Genomic DNA, 20,418 nt, shown 5'->3' with positions numbered 1-20,418 from the left:
TTCTTCCTTTAATTCTTAATCCCGCCAGCAACGATACAACTGACATGGTCAATACCTGGGACAACTTACCAGGTGCGTGAGGTCTTGGACGTCCGCTTCCACAACCGTAGATGGGAATACCTACTGGCGTTGGAGGGCTGCAGTGATGAAGATAACACCTGGGAACCCAGCCGCAATATCCTTGACAAGAACTTATTGCAGCAGTTCCATCAGGACCACCCAGGAAAACCGGGGCCTCTCAAGAGGGGCCATAAAGAGGGGGGTACTGTTGCGGTCTCTGCCACTTCCCCTTCGCTAGGTCTGAACAGTGCCTACCTCCGCTGCTGGAAACGCCGCGTGGCTGGGACCCCGGCGGCGCTGCCTGCTCCACGTGGCAGCCGCCATTGCTTGCCCGTCTTCCCGCTGCCTCTCGCGCGCGAGGACGCCCACTTTGTGCGCACAGCTCCCGGAAGTCTGGTCCCGCCTCTGCTGATGACGCCACGCCCTAAGCCCAATATAACCGGCGTCCGGTCTCCTTCTCCTTGCCTTGCAACGAGGTTCACTGCTGCCTAGTAGTTCTGAGTTGCGCTTCGTCTGTTCCTCGTTCCTGACTTGACCTTTGGACTGCCTTTGACTTCGCTTCAGCCTGCCGCCTGCCTCTGACCTTGGTTCGTTCCCGACTTCGCCTCAGCCTGCTACAGACTCCATTCCAGTCTACAGCCTGCTTCAGTCCACAGCCTGCTACAGACTCTATTCAAGTCTCCAGCCTGCTTCAGTTCCAGCTTTCTACAGACTCTGCTTCAGCATCCGGTTAGTTACAGTTCCCGCTGCCGCCCGCTGCCCTGTCATCAGCTGGCCCTCGGCCTGTACAGCCGGTCCACGGACTATCTTATACTTTTGGACTTCCTATACCACACTCCCGGCTTAAGCCTTTCCTACCACTGGACATTGAGCCTATTCCCCAAGTCCCAAGGTTCCAGGACCCTACGGGCTCCTCCTGGGGGGCTCCTGGTTCCCGGGTGAACACCGCCAGCCTGTGGCTCCGCCTCCCGGCCTACCCTGTCATCCTAGGTGGGCCGGCCCAAGGGTCCACTACCTCGCCTGCAGTATCCGACTGCAACACTACCGCTTCTCAATCAATGCTGCAAAAAAAAGCCTACTTCTCTAAGCAAATCTTCCAAGCTAACAATAATCCCAAAATCCTCTTCAATACGGTTAAAAGGCTAACCAAGCAATTCAACTCCAACTTTCTATATCCAAAACCCACCCCGAATCTCAGTTTAAGTGAATCATTCAAGAATTTCTTTCAAAACAAAATTGACAATATAGTGAATACATTTCCCAACTCTTTACCCACCTGTCAGGACTCAAAATCATCTCAGTACTGGGACTCCTTCGAACTCATTGCCAGCACTAAAATAATCCAGATAATCTCTAAAATGAATCCTTCCACTTATCCACTTTCTATTTGTTCCACAACCCTGCTGAAATCCATGAAAGATGATATTGCCCTGCCCATCGCTAATATCGTCAACTCCTCCTTGTCTACTGGATCATTTCCTAACTCACTAAAACAAACTGTGATTTCTCCTATCCCAAAAAACCAGAATACTACTATGCCTGAGTACAATAGCTTCCGTCCTATTTCCGCACTACCATTCATTGCCAAAATTATCAAATCAGCTGTATTAAAACAACTTTCTGAATACATGGATCAATTCTCTATCTTAGATCAATACCAGTTTGGATTTAGACAACCTCATAGTACTGAAACTCTTCTTCTTTCCTGCACAGACATTCTACATTGTGGTTTCGACTCTGTCACCTCTTGCATTTATGTTTTCTTAGATCTATCTGCTGCATTCGACACAATTAACCATGACATTTTACTCACACGCTTATCAAATATTGGATTAACCAGCACTGTCCTACAATGGTTTAAATCATACCTTCTCAATATAACACAAACTGTCATAATCAATAACACCACTTCATTGTTTCCGTTAAAAACTGGTGTTCCTCAAGGATCGGCACTCTCTGCAGCTCTTTTTACTATATATCTCTCTCCTCTTTGCCAACTTCTATCAAACTTGGGTGTCTCCTATCATATCTATGTGGATGACATACAGGTTTTATTTTCTACACGTCTTGACTGGAACTCTACTGAACAAATTCTTATCATGTGCCTAACTTACATTAAAACCTGGTTATTTCATCACAAACTAAGTCTAAATTTATCCAAAACAGAAATCATGATTCTTGGCAACACCTCATTTACCCACATCCCAACACATATTACTCTTTACAACATTAATATCGACATCACCAATAAAGCACGGAACCTTGGTGTACATTTTGATCCAAAACTGAACATATAGTGGAGACAATCAGTTGTCAAAACCTCATTCTATAAGATTTGTTTACTAAAACACATCAAACCTCTACTTGAACATAATGCATTTTGTACTGTCTTACAGTCCCTCATTCTCACCTACACTGGTCTCCCTACATCATCCCATTGCAACTTGTCCAAAACTCAGCTGCTCGTCTTCTTTCCAGCTCCAAGCTCACTGACCACATTACCCCTGTATTACATAATCTTCACTGGCTACCCATTAACTGGCGCATACAGTACAAATTACTATCATTTACAACCTAATCCATAATAAAAATTGTCAGCTCTCCTCAACCTTACATTCATACACTCCCTCCCGCATTTTAAGATCACAGAACCAAATGCTACTAATACCTTCTCCCAAATCACTCGGGAAAGATCCTTCTCCATTGCAGGCCTCATCAGTTGGAATAATCTCCCCAAACACATTCGTCTTATATCTGAAACTAAGGAATTTAAAAAGGCATTAAAACCCATCTTTTCAAATGAGCTTTTCCTGATTAATATCTTCTTATTTTCCTCCCTCCCTCCCCTAGCATCTCCTCTAATCCATCGACCCTCACTCCTGCCTCCCTGCATACTCTCCCCACATCTGTTCTCCTCTATAATTTATTTTGTTTATTATGTAATTTATTTCATCATGATTTTATTTTGATTTTACTTTGTATGTTATATTTACTCTATGCATGTTTTATTGTAAACCATCCCAAACCTTGGAGGGCGTGGTATATAAGTATTTCTAAAGAAATAAAATAAATAAATAAATGTGAAGCTTCCTTGCTTCTTCAATCACAGGAGAGACCAAAAGTCCTTGGGCATCGATTCCCTCATGCAGCATCTTTGTCCCCCCTTGTGGATGCTGGTGCCCTTAATCTAGTTTTGGATTTTTTGGCGGGCCCTACTTTTTGACTGAGGCGTACCATTTTCTTGAGGTTACTAACCTTGAAAACGATATTTCTTGTGGCAATTTGTTCAGTGTGCATAGGGTTCACCAACTGCAGGCCTTATCTTGCCGGGAGGCCTTTCTATAGGTGACTCCAGGGGCGATACAGCTGCGTACTATTCCTTCATTTTTGCCAAAAGTGGTCTCAGATTTTCACTTGAATCAGTCATTTTCCCTCCCGTCTCTGGATAGGGAAAGAGATGCAGAGGAATATTGCCTGTTACAGCCCTTGGATGTCAAGAGACATATCTTGAGGTATTTGGAGGTTTCGAAACCTCTCAGGAAGATGGATCACCTGTTTGTTCTCCACAGGAGGAGTAAACAGGGCGAGCCAGTGTCACGGGCTAAGATAGCCCACTGGATTAAGAAGGTAGTTACAGCTGCATATGTGGATGCTGAGCAGCCATTGCCTAGTCAGGTTAGGGCTCATTCTACTAGGGCTCAGACAGTGTCATGAGCGGAGGTTAGATTGTTGTCTTCTGTCGACATTTGATGAGCTCCGCCGTGGTCCTCCTTACACACCTTTTCCAGGCATTAATACCTAGATGTGCAGGCCTGGGAGGACACGCCCTTTGTGCTTGCGGTGTTCATTGGACCACAGGCAGCCTTCCGCCGTGTTTGGGAGTAGCTTTGGTACATCCCACTGGTTCTGGATCCACCTGTTCGTATGCTAAGAAAGGAGAAATTACTACTTACGTGATAATTTCCTTTTCTTTAATAAGGACATCTGGATCCACCTTTCTACCCTTGGCTGCAGGATGGTTGTGCTATTATTCTCCTGCGTGGTACGTGTCTATCCAATCCCTAGACTAGTGTTATTATACTCTTTGTCTGAGCTCAGTACTTTCCTGTTGGCTGAGTGTTGGAGTGGTCATCTGTTGGTAATCAGGTTTTGTAAGTTTGTCCACAGTTGGATATTGCAGAGAATACTGGTGGGCTAATGTCACTGCAGGGTTATATATACCATTATGTCAGCTTTTCTCCATCTCCATCTTCTAGTAGAGGTGCATAACCCACTGATTCTGAATCCACCTGTGCTTATTAAAGAAAAGGAAAATATTAAAGTAGTAATTTCTCCCTTCCTAACAGTGCCCCTTTTTTCTTGCAGGTACTAATGTGCCATATTTCAGCTTTATGTATAACAATTTGATAAATCTAGGCCTACACTAAACTTTTGGAACAATTGCCTGCACTCCATAAACAGCCTTCTATCGAGTCTCAACCTGGTTCTCAATACTTCCAAAACAGAACTCCTCGTCATCTCCCCCAGTGATAATTACCCCGCCGCCAACAACACAACCACACCACTAGCAACCCAGGTGAGAGACCTTGGAGCAACCCTAGACTCAAGATTGAATTTTAAAAAATTCATTAATACAACAACTAAAGAATGCTTCTTCAAGCTACAGGTCCTAAAACAACTAAGACCACTACTACATTTCCATGATTTCCGTTCAGTTCTTCAAGCCATTCTATTTTCTAAAATCGACTACTGCAATGCACTACTACTCGGTCTCCCTGCCTCTTCCACTAAACCTCTACAGATGCTACAAAATGCAGCGGCTAGGATCCTTACAAACACACGTCGTAAGGACCACATCACTCCAGTCCTAAAAATCCTACACTGGCTTCCTATCCAATATAGAATACTCTTCAAGACACTTACTATTATCCACAAATCGGTCTACCAACAATCCTCACTCCAACTCTCTATCCCGCTGGAACTTCAAGCCTCCACAAGGCCGATCAGATCAGCATACAAAGGCTGTCTCCAGGCTCCCCCAAGCAAATCCCTGATCCACAGCTCCATTCATAAATGAGCCCTTTCGACTGCAGGTCCACTCCATTGGAATTCTCTTCCCCCTGATATTCGCCAGGAACAATGCCATCTATCCTTCAGAAAGAAACTGAAAACCTGGCTGTTCGCCCAAGCATACAGCTGATGAAGCCCTTTCAACTTATATTAACTTTCACCCACCCCCTCCTACCAACCCCCCCCCCCCCACACACACACACACACACACACATTACCTCCCCAGCTCCTCCTTCCTCTGGAAATGTTATGCTAACATCTACCTGAGACAACTCTCCAGCCGAATTCAGCAACCTTATGTTAATTTTCATCTATTTCGTTACCATTTTGGTAATCTCCAGTTGTATTAGTTTGAAATCTTTCCTTTCTTCAAAAGTCCATGTTTTGCCCCCTGTTCGATGTAACTTTTTTACCTTCAACTTATTGTTAATTGGTTTTCCCCCTAGTTTCATTGTAAACCGGTACGATAAGACCGCGTCTTGAGCATCGGTATATTAAAAGAATTTAAATTAAAAAAACAAAAACATTTGTATGTGAGGCAATGGAGGATAACATGACTTGCCCAAGATCACAAGGGACAGGGAATCCTGGTTTCTCTGGTTCATAGCCTGCTTCTCTAACCACTGGACTACTCCTTGTAGAGGAGGTCTTGGAACCTGGGGTGAGCTATGTGTTTAAAGAGGAGAGATTTGGTAAGGAAGATAGGACCTTGCTGCAATGTGGGGCCGCCTCGACAGGTGGTGATCTTCCAAGACTCCCAAACAATATATTTACACTTTGGAAGGGGAGGTTAGGGCCAATGCTGGCCCTTCAAATTTTGTCTTAACATCAGAAAAGTTAGTTACACCTTTTGATTTGTAGCTAACTTTTCAGGAATTAATGTGTCTTGCATTTTTTTTGGCAAGCCCCATTAATTCATTTGCATTGAACTAACTAGGCATGAGATACTTTACACGCGATTTGCAAGATTTAAGCTTGCAAATCACATGCAAAGCAGCTTATGTTAATAGGGGTGGGGTTGATTTTCAAAGGGGTATGCGCGTAAGATATGCGTGTACCCCCCGAAAAACTACCCCAAACCCCCCCCTGCGCGCGCCAAGCCTATTTTGCATAGGCTTAGCGGCGCGCGCAAGCCCCGGGACGCGCGTAAGTCCCAGGGCTTGCATGGAGGGGCGTGTCGGGGGCGTACCGGGAGTGACGTGGTGTTTCGGGGGGCGTGTCAGGAGTGACGCTGTGTTTCGGGGGCGTGTCTGGGGGCATGGTTCCGGCCCGGGGACGTTCCGGGGGCGTGACAGCGGCCCCTGGACCAGCCCCCGGACCGGAACATGGAGCGCGGCAGCCGGCCTGGTGCGCGCAAAGTTACGCCTGCTTCCAGCAGGCGTAACTTTCGTGTTAGAGGTAGGGGGGAGGTTTAGATAGGGCCGGGGGGGTGGGTTAGGTAGGGGAAGGTGGGGGAAGGGCGAAGGAAAGTTCCCTCCGAGGCAGGCTGCGCGGCTCGGCACATGCAGGCTGCCAATTTTGGGCAGCCATGCGCGCGCCGACCCCGGATTTTAATGGATACGCATGGCTACGCGTGTATCTATTGAAATCCCGCGTACTCTTGTTTGCGCCTGGTGCGCGAACAAAAGTACGCATGTGCGCAGATTTATAAAATCTGCTCCCCCATGTTTTTGGAGTAAAATATCAAAAAGGCTAAAAGTGCAGAAAAAGTGAGGGTCCTTAACGGCGAAACACAGTGTCCGTGTTGGCGGACCACTTATATTGTATGAATGGAACATTTTAAAGTCTTGGGAGTTTCCTTCAAATAAAAAATTCAAACACAATGAACTTGTAAGGGCCCTCACTTTTTCTGCACTTCTAGACTTTTGATTATATATTAAGTGTGGAATTGTTCTCTGTTTCTCTTTTGGAGTAAAATATTACATGATATCGTGAATATCACAAGATATTGCTGCAATATGGGTATAGCTCATGATAAACAGCATTTCTCACCTGACAAATGCTGTTTTTCACACATTATACTCTTATCGCAGCTTAGAAAATAGGTCCTTAAGATCCAAGACTCTGAGGCTATGTGACAATATAGTAGATGTCTTAACCACTGCCTCTAAATATATATTATACTTTACTGATCTCCCTATCAAACTGCTGCTGATTATCAAACCTGGTAGTACTAAAACACAGATAGAACAAAAATTACCCCAACGATTTAGAGTTAGCTGAGTGATCGGGCGTTACGGAGAATATCGGCACATCATGAACACCTGAAGTATTCAAGCCCTTGGCCTTTAGGTTTCCTCCTTCCAAGGGGCCCAGCATCAGTCTATTGGCACTAACTGTTTTTCTACTTTGGCTGCTAGGACGGATGTCAGGATCCTTGACATCTCATTCCAGGCCACTGCGACCTGCACATATACAGTGCCAAAGCTGAGGGCTGACAGCCTCACAATCATTATACAATGACAACTTTCTGACTCAAGACATCACAGACACGCCATCTCATAGCTTTACGATCCTAATGGCTCTAAAATATTAATGACTAATGCTCATACTCCTGACCAAGGCAAGGAATCTCTGCTTCCATAGGACAATGCTAACGACCACTCTGAACAGCGCATTCGGGATGAGGGAGGGGGAAAGGGAGGGGGGAGGACAGAGGGTGGTATGGGGGAAGGTTTGTTCAGTTTATAATTATCCATATACCTATGCTTTGTTGTTTGTCCGATGCATGGTATGTCATTCTACTGCTCCCAGTGCTACCTCCTGGGGTCTCTACATATGATCTTTGTTTCTGTGTCTTGTCATGTTGATGTTTATCTTTGTTATTTGAAAATTAAGAAATAAATATGTAAAAAAAAAAAAAGAGTTAGCTGAAAGAATATTATAGGCCAGTCCTTTCTAGTCTGATGTAGTTAACAACTTTAAAATATAGTTTCCTGTACTCACTTCATGTATATCAGTAGGCATTTATGCATTGTAAACATGGAAAGGAGTTGTTGTATTTCATCTCCAGAAAGAATAGCTGATGGGTTGTAAATATACTTGTAAATATACCTGTAAAGTTTATTGTATATGAAATATATTCAGGTAAATCTTATTATAATCTTAAAAAACATTGAAGAGTAATAAGAAATTAATTTACAGTGGTGTCCAATCTTTTTTTCACTAGTTGTTTTCTACTGGAAAAATCCATGGAACCAGAGTAGCAGAGTTAAAGGCAAAGTACACCTTGCTACATGAGGCATTAAAAAGGTACCATGTTTGTTACCGATGGTTATTATATTTGTTTTCTCGCTTTTTATTGAATAAAGGCAAAGAATGGCTATAGCAGTCGCACTGACCAGCCAATTTTAAGTGTATCTACACTGCCAGAAATCACAGTTAATGAAATGTTTTTATTGCTCATATGAAGGGTAATTTTCATAGGCTTTCTGTAGATGAAATAGTGCTTTCTCCTAGGACAAACAGGATGGTAGCCCTCACATGTGGGTGACATTATCTGATGGAGCCCAGCACGGAAAACTTTTGTCAAAGTTTATAGAAACTTTGGCCAACAGACTGAGCATGACCAGCCTGCTACTATCCGTGCGTCCACGCAAGATCCCCCTTCAGTCTCTTCTTTTCCCGCTGTGCAGTTGCCTCGTGATCCATGGAACTCCAAATTTTCAAATGTTTCATCAATTTATTCGGACTGTTTCTCCAGGTCCTCATTGGATCCCCCTTCGTGGTTGGTGCCTCCTCAGTGCGGTAAGACTTTCAGTCAATTTTTTTCCAACTTGCGGTCGATTCCCGACTTCCCAGCCCACGGTGCCGTTGGTCATCGACCACACGCCGGATATTTTTCATGGCGTCGACCGGTTTTCATCGGTGCCCCCAGTGTCCTTGGACCATGTCCATCACGGATCTGCACGAGGTTTGCATCTTCTGCTTGGGGGCCTCGCACGACGTCTGTGGGTGCCGTCTGTGCGACCAGATGACACACAAAGGGCATCAGGCGCGCCTTGATAAAATGGAGAAACTTTTCGGGACCCCGAAGTCCTCCATGCCTGCGTCGATCTCTGACACCCAAGGATCGTGGGGAGTCATCTGAACCGCTTCCCTTCGCGATCCCCCCTGGCTAGCACTTTCAAGGACTGGGGAGAAGGAGATCGACCCTCGATGGCCTCTCCATTCTCCCAGACCTTGGGCTCATCAGCTTCATCGGCGTCGGGGAAAGACCAGGCTGAGCACTGGAAGCGGTCCTGTAAGCACCGGCACCAGTCACTGTCCAGGCAAGGTTCTGGTTCTGAGGCGACATCGGCGACCATCGAGTTGCCATCGAAGCGGTAGCCCAAGGTGTTCTCCACAGACACCGGTGCAGGGTGCTGTGCCTCTTCGGGGACCCAAGGATGAGCCGGTGACACCTCGTCCCCCTCCATCAGTCCTGGCCACCCAGGACTTCCAGGAGGAGTTGGACCACAGGACTTCCACAGGGTGCAATCGGCAGTCCTCAAGGCACTGCAAGGCATTGAGCTGCTGGTGCCACTGGCCCCCATACCTGTGCCCGAGCCTCCGCCATCAATGTTAGCATCTCTGCTGGAGCGTCTGTTCGTCCTCCTTGGCACCCTACTGATGCAACCAGTGCCCGAGGGGCCCTCAATGCCTCACCAGCCAATGATGCCCGCCATTGGAGCAATCTCGATTCTTGGGTACTTCGTGGAGGAAGATGTGGCCGGTACCATGTTCCCTCGCACACGGTTCCCTGAGCTGTTGCCGGATCCCTTCGGCTTACCACGGCTGATAATCCCCCTTGATGCCAGGGATCCATTGGTGCCATCAGTGCCCTTATGGCCTCCGAAGCCCTCGGAGCCTAGGGCTGATACCCCTCACGGCTCTCGCCTTCAGCATCCTGGCCCAAGTGAGGAAGAAGGTCCCTATGACCCCTGGACTGATGACTCCACAGACTTGTTCTCAGTCTACTCCAATGACCCCCTCTCAGAACCCTCTTCTCCAAAGGAGGGGCATTGGTCACTACCTGAGGACCTATCCTTTGCGGGGTTTGTCAGGGCTATGGCTGTAGCCATCCCCTTTCAGCTCCTTATGGAAGAGGACGTGCATCACAAGATGCTGGAAGTCCTCCAGTTCATCGACTCTCCTAAGGAATTCATGGCAGTTTCGATCCACAATATTTTTAAGGAACTCCTCCTCCGCATGTGGGAACACCCCATCTCCATCTCCCCAGTTAACAGAAAGGCCGATGCCATCTACTTGGTGCAACAGACCCTGGGTTTCATAAGAACATAAGAACATGCCATACTAAGTCAGACCAAGGGTCCATCAAGCCCAGCATCCTGTTTCCAACAGTGGCCAATCCAGGCCATAAGAACCTGGCAAGTACCCAAAAACTAAGTCTATTTCATGTTACCGTTGCTAGTAATAGCAGTGGCTATTTTCTATGTCAACTTAATTAATAGCAGGTAATGGACTTCTCCTCCAAGAACTTATCCAATCCTTTTTTAAACACAGCTATACTAACTGAACTAACTACGTCCTCTGGCAACAAATTCCAGAGTTTAATTGTGCGTTGAGTGAAGAAGAACTTTCTCCGATTAGTTTTAAATGTGTCACATGCTAACTTCATGGAGTGCCCCACTAGTCTTTCTATTAATTTCTAGTCTCCCCAAATCCACTACCAAACCTCTGCAGATGATACAAAATGCGGCAGCAAGATTGTTGACCAGTACCAGCCGCTGCGAACACATCTCACCCATACTCAGGAACCTACACTGGCTTCCAGTGAATTTCAGAATTCTATACAAATCAATCACCTTAATCCACAAAACCATCCATCATCAACTTCAACTTGACCTGGAAATACCATTCAAACTCCACTCCTCTAACAGACCAACTAGAGATATTCACAAAGGCACTCTGAATGTTCCCCCTACTAAAGCCACACGCCTGGCTACGACCAAAGACAGAGCTTTTTCGATAGCAGGCCCATCTATCTGGAATAGCATCCCATCAAATCTCAGACTGGAGCCTTGCCTTTTAACTTTCAGAAAAAGACTTAAAACCTGGCTCTTTCACCAAGCCTTCCCTGAACCACCAGACAACTACTAGTTGGCCTTCACTCCTACCCGGTCTGGCACTCTTTTTCACGAAAAAATGGACTCTGAGACTTTCAGGTTAAAGCACCGTTTTTAAGTTTTTAACTCGTACACTCTATGGTAACAATACTTTTATTACCGGCCTTTCTTCTTTCCAGCTTGTTGTAAGCTTCCAAGTTCTCTCCCCCTGTTGATTGTAACATTGACTTATTCCTACCTATTGTTATCTTTCGTTTTCTTGAATTGTTACTCCAGTTTTTCCCTTGTTAAACTGTAAACTGATCCGATATGGTTATTTACTATGAAGGTCGGTATAAAAAACTGTTAAATAAATAAATAAATAAATAATCTATTATCTGGAAATAACATCCAATAATTAAAAATTCATAAAAATAAAAAAAATTTCCATCTCCAAAACAAAAATTGAAAAACAGCACACACATCAAATATTAACACCCAATAAATAAAACTAACAAGGATAAAAAATTAACCACTCACCATACCTGGGAGTATGGTTTTGATTTCCAGATGCTCTGAGATTGTCAAGGATTAGCTGATTGGCTGGGGAGTGGAGGTTGTTGTGCACAAACTTTCTCCTTACTCACTCATATACACACACATAATTATACACGTTCGTTCTCTCTCACACACAGGCTCTCTCTCTCACTCACATACACCTTCCCTCTATCTCTCTCTCTCATATACTCCCTCATACACTCTCTGTCACATGCACACACACACACACACACACACATATTCACACAGACTCTCTCTCTTTCTCTCTCTGGCACACACACTTTTACACAGGCTCCCTTTCTTATACACACACGCTTTGCATTCTCACTCCCTCACACAGGCTCCATCTCTCTGTCTCATATACACACACAAACAGAGGCACCATCACATATGCACACACACCCTTCCAATCGCTCTCTGGCTCACAGGCTCTTTTGGTTTCTCCTTCTTTCTGTAGGTGTATGCGCTTTGCCCCCAGCTCTTCCCGACCTATCTCTTCTCTTCTGTCTTTGGGCATTTCCAGGCCCCTCTCATTTCTGTTGCAAGTGGCCCACCAAGTCTTCCCCCCAACCTCCCCTGGCTGCAAGCAGGATGGGCTCTGTTCGAGGCCTGACACCAAATTTTTGATCCTCTCAGCCATGAGCAAGATGGGTTCTGCTTGCATTCCGGTGCTGAGACTCTGATCCTCTCAGCTGCGAGTGGGTGGGCTCCGCTCACGGCCTGGCACTGAGTCTCTGAACCTTTTGGCTGCGAGTGGGATGGGCTCCGCTCACAGCCCCGCATGGCTGCTCTTTACTGCCCCCTAATCGTTGGCGCCCTTGGGGCGACCGCCTAGTTCGCTTAGTGGGCGTGCCGGTCATGCATCCCAAATCTAGGTCTTTCAGAGGCAGGAGTGATCACAGTTATTCCTCCCTCACTGCTCCAGCTGGCCAAATGCACTTCAAACTGACCTCACTGACCCCCTTGAGTCCCACCGACCTCCTCCCACCCCATACCTTACCCTATTGCAGGTCCAAGCCTTTCAGGGCCAGTCACTCTTGCCGTGCTGCTCCGGCAGTTCAAAATGGCTGTTGGTCAACCCAAGGCCAGTGCCTTTATGTTGTATGGCTGCTGTATAGCAAAAGTTATTTTGCAATAAGACGAGACAGCTCCCCCACCAGTCGGGGGTCATGAAGTCCGCTTTAAAAAAGGCCCGGCGTTCCCGTACACATGCCTCCGCCCCTCCGGGATGTGAGCATAGGGAGTTAGATGCCATAGGAAGAAATATTTTCCAAGGTGCCAAGCTGGTTGTCCACATTGCGACCTACTAACTCTATATGACTCAGTACAATCGAAATCTCTGGAAGCGAGTCCAGGATTTCGCAGAGGGCCTTCCCCAGCAACAGCAGGAAGCCCGTGCCGCCATTGCTTCACTGAGTCTGGAAGCAGGAAAACACGAGGTGCGTTCCACTTACGATGTTTTTGAAATTACAGCCCGCTTAGCCGCCAAGGGCATCGGCGCCAGAAGAATGTTTTTCTTTCTTCAGACCCTTCCGTTCAGATCTCTCTTTCTCCAGCTGCTCTTTAAAATGTTTTTCTCTTTGCGATGGTGATCTCAGTTGTTCCTGAAAATGTTCAAGTAGGCACAACGGGGCAGTCTGAACTTTCCCATATTCTGTATAGGGAGGTGAAGGCCCCAGAAGGGTGGAAGCCACGATCATCGAGTGACACAACTCTTCAGGGATCTTACAGGATCCTGCACATCTAGATCACCAGTGGGCAAGTTTCAAAGTGGACCAATCAAACTGTGGCTGATATGGCCTGAGCCATGGCAGGCCTATTATGACAGGGTTCACAGCTCTGAGAATGCCATGAAAGCTGATTGTCTCTGGGTGTGAGGAGCCAATGCATAAGGTGAGGTGCATGGTGGACCGAGTCACCAGTCCTGGAAGAGGGACTCCAATGACAGAGGAATGTACTAGTGGTGGAGTCATTTGGACAGTGGGTATTTGGAGTTGTGTGACAGGATCTTGCAGAATGAAGTTTCCTCTGGAGCCTGACTCCATCAAGGCTTGGATGGAAAAAGGTGTGGGACCCAGTTTTAGCATGACTGAGAGAAGGGGGCTAGGGAATCAGGGCAGTGAGGCCTAGGGTCATCTGCCCACAGGACCCTGGGTGTTATAGGTTCCCATTCTCTTGGGGCACTAGGCCAAGAGATAGTCCCAAGCTGCACAGTAAATGCATAGGCCTTGTTGCTTACATCGGAGCTTCTCTTCGGGAGCCAAGCAGCAGCAACCCAACTGCATTGGTTCTTCTGGAGCTGGAGACGTTTTGGGTATGGCAGGAGAGGGTGTAAACTAAGGATGGAAGGATGATGCCCAGGCGGTGCTTTTGCGTGCCTGGCCTTTCTCTTGGGTTCTCTATTGTAGGCAATGGTCTATCTTGCCCGTGAAGTCAATGAGGGCTTCCAACGAGGTGGGAAGCTCCAGGGCAGCAAGCACATCTTTAATCTTCCCAGAAAGGCCTTCTAAAATGATGGCAATCAAGATGTTCACCTGCAGTTCAGTTCGGAAACCAGGGTTCTGAATTCCAAGGCATTCTCTACCAGTGTTCAAGAGCCCTGGCAAAGTTGGAGTAGATCCAAGGCCATCGAGGATGCCTGACCTGGTTCCTCGAAGGTGTAGTGGAATTGTTCTGTAAACTGCTGGAGATCGAGCAGGATAGGGTTCCCTCATTCCCAGATGGGAGAAGCCCAGGCCAGCACTGCTTCCTCTAGCAATGAGAGAATATTATGTGGTCTTTGTTTAATTGTCAGGGAACAAAGAAGTCTGCAACTGAAAGTGCATTCTGCACTGGTTAAGAAAACCCTGACATTTCTTGGGATCCCCTCATATTGGACTGATGCTGGCAGTTGCAGGACAGGCTGACTGGATGCTGGAGGGGGTGGCAGCACTACTACAGGTGAAGGCAATGCAAAAGTTGTGATCAGGGTGTCCAGTCACATGGCAAGAAGGTCTACGGCTGAGCCCAGGAGTTCCAAGGCAGCCTATTGTTCCTGTAATTTGTGAGCTGTGCCAGGGAAAGCCTGTGGTGAAGGCAAGTCTGCCAAGTCCATAGTCTCAGCATCCTGTTATACCTTTGGACCCTTGGGCCAAGGCAGGATTGGCTCTGTCTGCAGGGAGGAGACCTGCAGGTTCCCACCATTGGCAGGTGGACCCTGGCGAAGCAGAGACCTGTCAGGACCTTCACCTATTCCAGCCCTTGTTCCCCTTGGGTTGAGCCTTTGGGTGCTGGGGCCAGCAGGACTTAGGTGGTGTCTCTGCTGATCACAGGAGAGGACTGTAGTAGGCCGGATCTTAGGCAGTTGACAGTTAGAAGTGTCCAGTGTCCAGGCAATGGTCAGAGGCAGGTAGCGGTCAGTCATTTCCGAGATCCAGGCCAAGTTCAAACTGGATATCCGTCCAAGAGAAGACAGGAGGAACGGATAGGCAGGGCTGGCAGGCAAGGGGAAGAACAAGCGGGCCACATGGACGAAAACAAGCAGGACAAGACTGAAGACAAGCAAGACTGTAACTGAAGGCAAGCAGGATTGGGCTGTAGCGAAGACAAGATGCTGGGAAGCAACATGCAGTACGAAGCGTAGCTGGACCTGTTCCTGAGGCAAGTTGTGACTGGAACCTGCCCTGGTTCTGACGTCATCAATAGGGGCAGCGGGGGATTTCCCATCATTGTCCCTGTAAGTTGCAGCAAGGGGCGCATGTGTGTACCTAGAGAGAGGTACGGTGCTCAGAAGCTGGTGGCATCCTGCTACATGCATGACTGGTGGCGGTCTGTGCATTGGGAGGTGGCATGGTGGGCTGGAGAAGCATCCCCGGTACGGGATGTAGCATAGCGAGCTGAAAGAGCTTCCCCATGTTGGGACGTAGCATGGCGGGCCCAGAGCTGGAGGTGAGGGTGGCGGTCCATGGGAGTAGCCTGCAGACTGCCAATCATAACAGCATTAACATGTGCAAATGCGTTAATGCAAACTGCTTCACATTTAAATGAGCTGATTAACGCAATTTTACATTGTAATCAGATCATTTAAATTTAAATGTAAAAATTTGCATTAATACAAAAAAACTATATTACTTTTAATGCGCTTTATCACGCATCCAGTGTTAATGAAATTGACTGACATACATTAATGCTGTTTAGTAAACAGGCTACATTTCTTGTAACGTGCTTTAAAGTCTAGTTTCTCAAACTCCGGTCCATGGCACCAGTCTGTAGCAGTATTTCTGCTTGTCCACAGAGTGAAAATAGGAAGACAAGAAGAAAGCAAGACCTGCACTACAGCTGCTCCCATGCATTGCATCCTGCATGCAGTCAGCAGAGACTTCTTCCAACCTTATCGCTACCTTGTTGCTATTAATTAAGTTGACTTAGAAAATAGCCATTGCTATTACTAGCAACGGTAACATGGAATAGACTTAGTTTTTGGGTACTTGCCAGGTTCTTATGTCCTGGATTGGCCACTGTTGGAAACAGGATGCTGGGCTTGATGGACCCTTGGCCTGACCCAGTATGGCATGTTCTTATGTTCTTAATTTACCTTTTTCTTTTTCGGGAGAGGATTGGGGTATCCAGCAGCAGTCGGGTGGTAGAAGGTTATGGCAATAGCAGTAAGGCAGATCAGTTCCCAGTAGATTGATCATTAGAGTATGGCAGCACAGTAATAATAAAAAAAAAGTATTTTAAAAGGGATTTAACGGGAACTCAGCATCCTGCAAAAGCGCCGGGTTTCCGGTGTGTGGTCTAAGAAGCACACATGAAGGTCTGATTAGTTTCGCTCCCAATAGTAACTCTGGAGATCTGGCAACTCCATGCCACCCTGAGACTTAGTCCTACATAATGCCACCAGCTTAATGCACGCTGCTTTATTGTGCCAAACAAAACTCCCCAGTTGACCAAAGTCGTGAGACTGAGGTACCGTATATGTGAGATGTTGAAAGAGGTACAGGAGTTTAGACACAATACACATCTTAATCAGATTTATCTGCCCAGACCAGGATATGCACAAGCCAGTCCAATCTTTAATATCCTTCTTCACTGCAGTGAGAAGTGGTGAATAATAAGTCTCTGAAGTTGGTGGTAAACGGAATACCCAAATAAGTAAACCCACACTGGACCTACCGGAAAAGCCACTCATTTCTAGGTACATAGGACCTACCTCCAAAGAGAAGGAGCTCAGACTTGATATAATTAATTTGATAACCTGAGAAAACTCCATATTCATGCAATAGCTGCATTAAAGCAGGGCCAGAGCTGTCCAACTATGTCAGATACACTAGGACATCATCCACATATAGGGAGAATTTTGTGTTGAACTCCCTCGACCTTCACGCCACATATCCCTTTATGATCACAAATGGCCAGAGCCAGAGGTTCTATGGCCAGATCAAATAAAAGAGGTGATAGAGGGCGCCCCTGTCAAGTCTCACTAGCCACTTGAAAAGCAGATGTGAACCACCCATTAAGACAAATATAAGCTTTAGGGCCCAAATAAAGGGCCCATACCCATTTTGTAAATTCCTCCGGGAACCCAGATTTATCCAGTACCTGGTATAAATGCAGCCATTGAATCCTGTCAAATGCCTTATTGGCATCCAAGGCCAAAACAGCCCCCTCTATTCTACTCATCTTGGTCAAATGTAAAATGTTAAAGAGCTTTCTGGTGTTATCCACAATGAGTTTTTATCTTTATCCCAGGACAAGCAGGATGCTAGTCCTCACATATGGGTGACGTCATTCACGGAGCCCTTAAGCGGGAAAAACTTCTGGCAAGTTTCTCGAAGCTTTTAACTGGCTGCCTGAGGCTACTGAGCATGCCCGGCATGCCATGATATTCCCTGCCACAGGGGTCTCACTTCAGTCTTCTTTTTTCCGCGCTGTTAACTGCATCGTGGTTTCACAGGAGCCCTGTGAGGTTCTCCTCACAACTAAATAAAAATTACAAAAAATATTTGCCCTTTACGGGTCTCACTCGTTTGTCACCGGCTGGTGACAAAATACCCTTTTTTCGCTAAGAAAAATACCAAATTCCTAGACGGATGTCGACGGAAAAGACTTCGGGCTTCAAAAAATGCCCGGCCTGCAGCCGAACAATGTCCATAACAGACCCGCATGTCGAATGCGTTCAATGCCTCGGCGGAGACCACGATATCGCCGCCTGTTCACAGTGCCAGGAAATGACGGTGAAAGGCAGGAAACTCCGCCAAGAAAAAATGGCACAAATATTCCAAATACAAGCAAGGCCGTCTCCAGCAACTTCTACAAGATTGTCACCGGTAGGCCTCACAAAAACCATCTTAATAAAGAAAAAGCTTCCGGAGGGTTCGGGGGATGCCTCCTCTCCAACACCCTCCGCGTCATCGACCAGGTCGGTATCAGAACCACGTACTAAACACAAGCACCGGCGATACCGTTCCGTTCCGCCGCTACCACCACCGGAGGAACCGGCCCCTAAAAAGCAGAAGCTTCCATCGGCCTCCGTAACATCGGTGCAGCAATCGATACCACCGACATCGATTGCGGACTTAACAACATTAATCAAACAAATAGTCACCGATGCCCTGATACACCAAGTACCGGGGTCATCGCCGATGCCGACCACCGGGTCGATGCCGACCATCGTGTTGATGCCAACCACCAAGTCGATGCCGACGACCCTGTCGATGCCAATACCAACCATCATGTCGATGCCGACAACCCTGTCGATGCTGGCAGAATCGCCGATATTTTCGGTTTTCCAGCCGATGCCAGCGACTTCATCAACGTTGATGACAACGAGGACTTCATCGATGCCGTTCAACAATTCTTCGATGACAGTCCCATTCGCACTGCAAGAACCATCGATGACATTGATATTTTCTCAAACCTCGATGACCACGATGACTTCTAGACCCATTCCATCGATGATTCCAATCTCGATGCCTACATCATCGATTCCAGCTACTGCACAATCGATGTCTCTTTACACTCTGGCACCAACTAGACAACCTGTGCCAGAAAAGACACCAAAGAAATCATCAGGAAAATTCAAACACTCTTCCATCCCTGCTCCAGATACTGATACTTCTGAAGCAAGACTCCACAGCATCCTCACTAGAAGGTACCAAGACCTTTTAGCATCCTTGTCCATAGGACCTGGTCAAGAGGAAGAGGAAATAGAGGAAGAAAACAGACAGAGTTCACCAGATGTTCAAGATCCATTACAAGGACCTTCAGGGGTTCCCCCATCTAAAAGGCTGGAACATCCTCAATACCAACCTATGACAGACACATGGTCAGACACAGAATCAGAGCATTCCTCAGAGGATTTTTTATCTGAGGATACTCCGCCTCAAGCTAAAAAACAGTCTCCTCCAGAAGACCTTTCATTTTCCTCTTTTATTCAGGAAATGTCTGAGTCCATACCTTTCCAACTCCAGGCTGAAAGAGATGAGAGGCAACAAACCCTTGAAATCCTACAATTTGTGGATCCACCAAAACACAATTTAGCCATACCAGTGCATGAAGTGCTTTTACAGCTTCAGCAGAGAATATGGGAACACCCATGTACAACCCCTGCTGTAAACAGGAGAGTAGACTCCACTTATCTTGTACAAGCGGCACCAGGTTTTGAGAAACCTCAACTCCCTCACAACTCCCTAGTAGTAGAATCTGCTCAGAAAAAATCACGCAGATCCAGAACACATGCTTCAATCCCTCCAGGGAAAGACAGCAGATTTTTAGATCTCATGGGAAGGAAGATCTACCAGGGAGCCATACTAAACTCTAGGATTGCTGCATATCAGCTTTTTATGACGCAGCACCAGAGAAATCTCTGGAAACAAATAGAAGAGTTTCTACCATCCCTGCCTCAGCAACAACAAGAGGCAGCACAACAAATTGTGCAAAAGGGTCTAGATGCAGGAAAGCACGAGGTAAGGGCAGCCTATGATGCTTTCGAAACGTCATCAAGAACTGCTGCATCTGGCATCAGCGCAAGAAGGTGGGCCTGGCTAAAGGCTTCAGATCTACGCCCTGAAGTCCAAGACAAATTAGTAGACCTACCGTGTCAAGGAGATAATTTGTTTGGCACAAAGGTGCAAGATGCCGTTGCACAGCTTCGGGAACATTCAGAAACCTTGAAGCAACTATCCACCTTACCTCATGACACTGCAACTCATCCAACTCGCAGACCACCACGGAGGGAGACTAAACGTCCTTTTTACCAACCAAGGAGGTATTATCCTCAGACCTCTAGGTCAAGACCTCCAAGGACTCAACAACGTCCTCAACAAAGACAACAACGGTCTGCAAGGCCACAACCACCCCCTCAAACAGGTTCCACCTCGGGTTTTTGAAAATCATCCCAGAGTGCAGAGCCAACTACCCAATCCTTATCCCGACCAGCCTGTTGGAGGAAGAATATCCCACTTTTACAAAGAATGGACAAACATTACAACAGATCATTGGGTCCTGTCCATTGTTCATCAAGGCTACCGCCTAGACTTCCTTTCTCTTCCTCGGGATTTTCCACCACAAAACTCCCAACTCAATCACATACCTCAGTTACAAACAGAATTATCTGCTCTTCTGAAAGCAAAGGCGGTGGAATACGTACCACACGCTCAGAAGGGAAGAGGATTCTATTCCCGGTATTTCCTCATTCCAAAGA

At 46.7% G+C, this 20,418-nt stretch overlaps 1 protein-coding gene across 1 annotated transcript in view; it reads left to right on the top strand.

Moving 5' to 3' along the window:
• The window catches only part of CCDC146 (coiled-coil domain containing 146), a 393,451-nt gene that overhangs the window by 119,529 nt on the left and 253,504 nt on the right, over positions 1-20,418 (top strand). The window contains exon 3 of the mRNA XM_029617030.1: positions 8,300-8,382. Coding sequence (XP_029472890.1) covers positions 8,300-8,382 — 83 coding nt within the window. The remainder of the gene's footprint in view (positions 1-8,299; positions 8,383-20,418) is intronic.

The sequence above is a fragment of the Rhinatrema bivittatum genome, chromosome 9 (genome assembly GCF_901001135.1).
Source record: "Rhinatrema bivittatum chromosome 9, aRhiBiv1.1, whole genome shotgun sequence".
In the NCBI taxonomy this organism is placed as follows: Eukaryota; Metazoa; Chordata; class Amphibia; order Gymnophiona; family Rhinatrematidae; genus Rhinatrema; species Rhinatrema bivittatum.
This window is presented reverse-complemented; position numbering and strand designations above follow the sequence as displayed.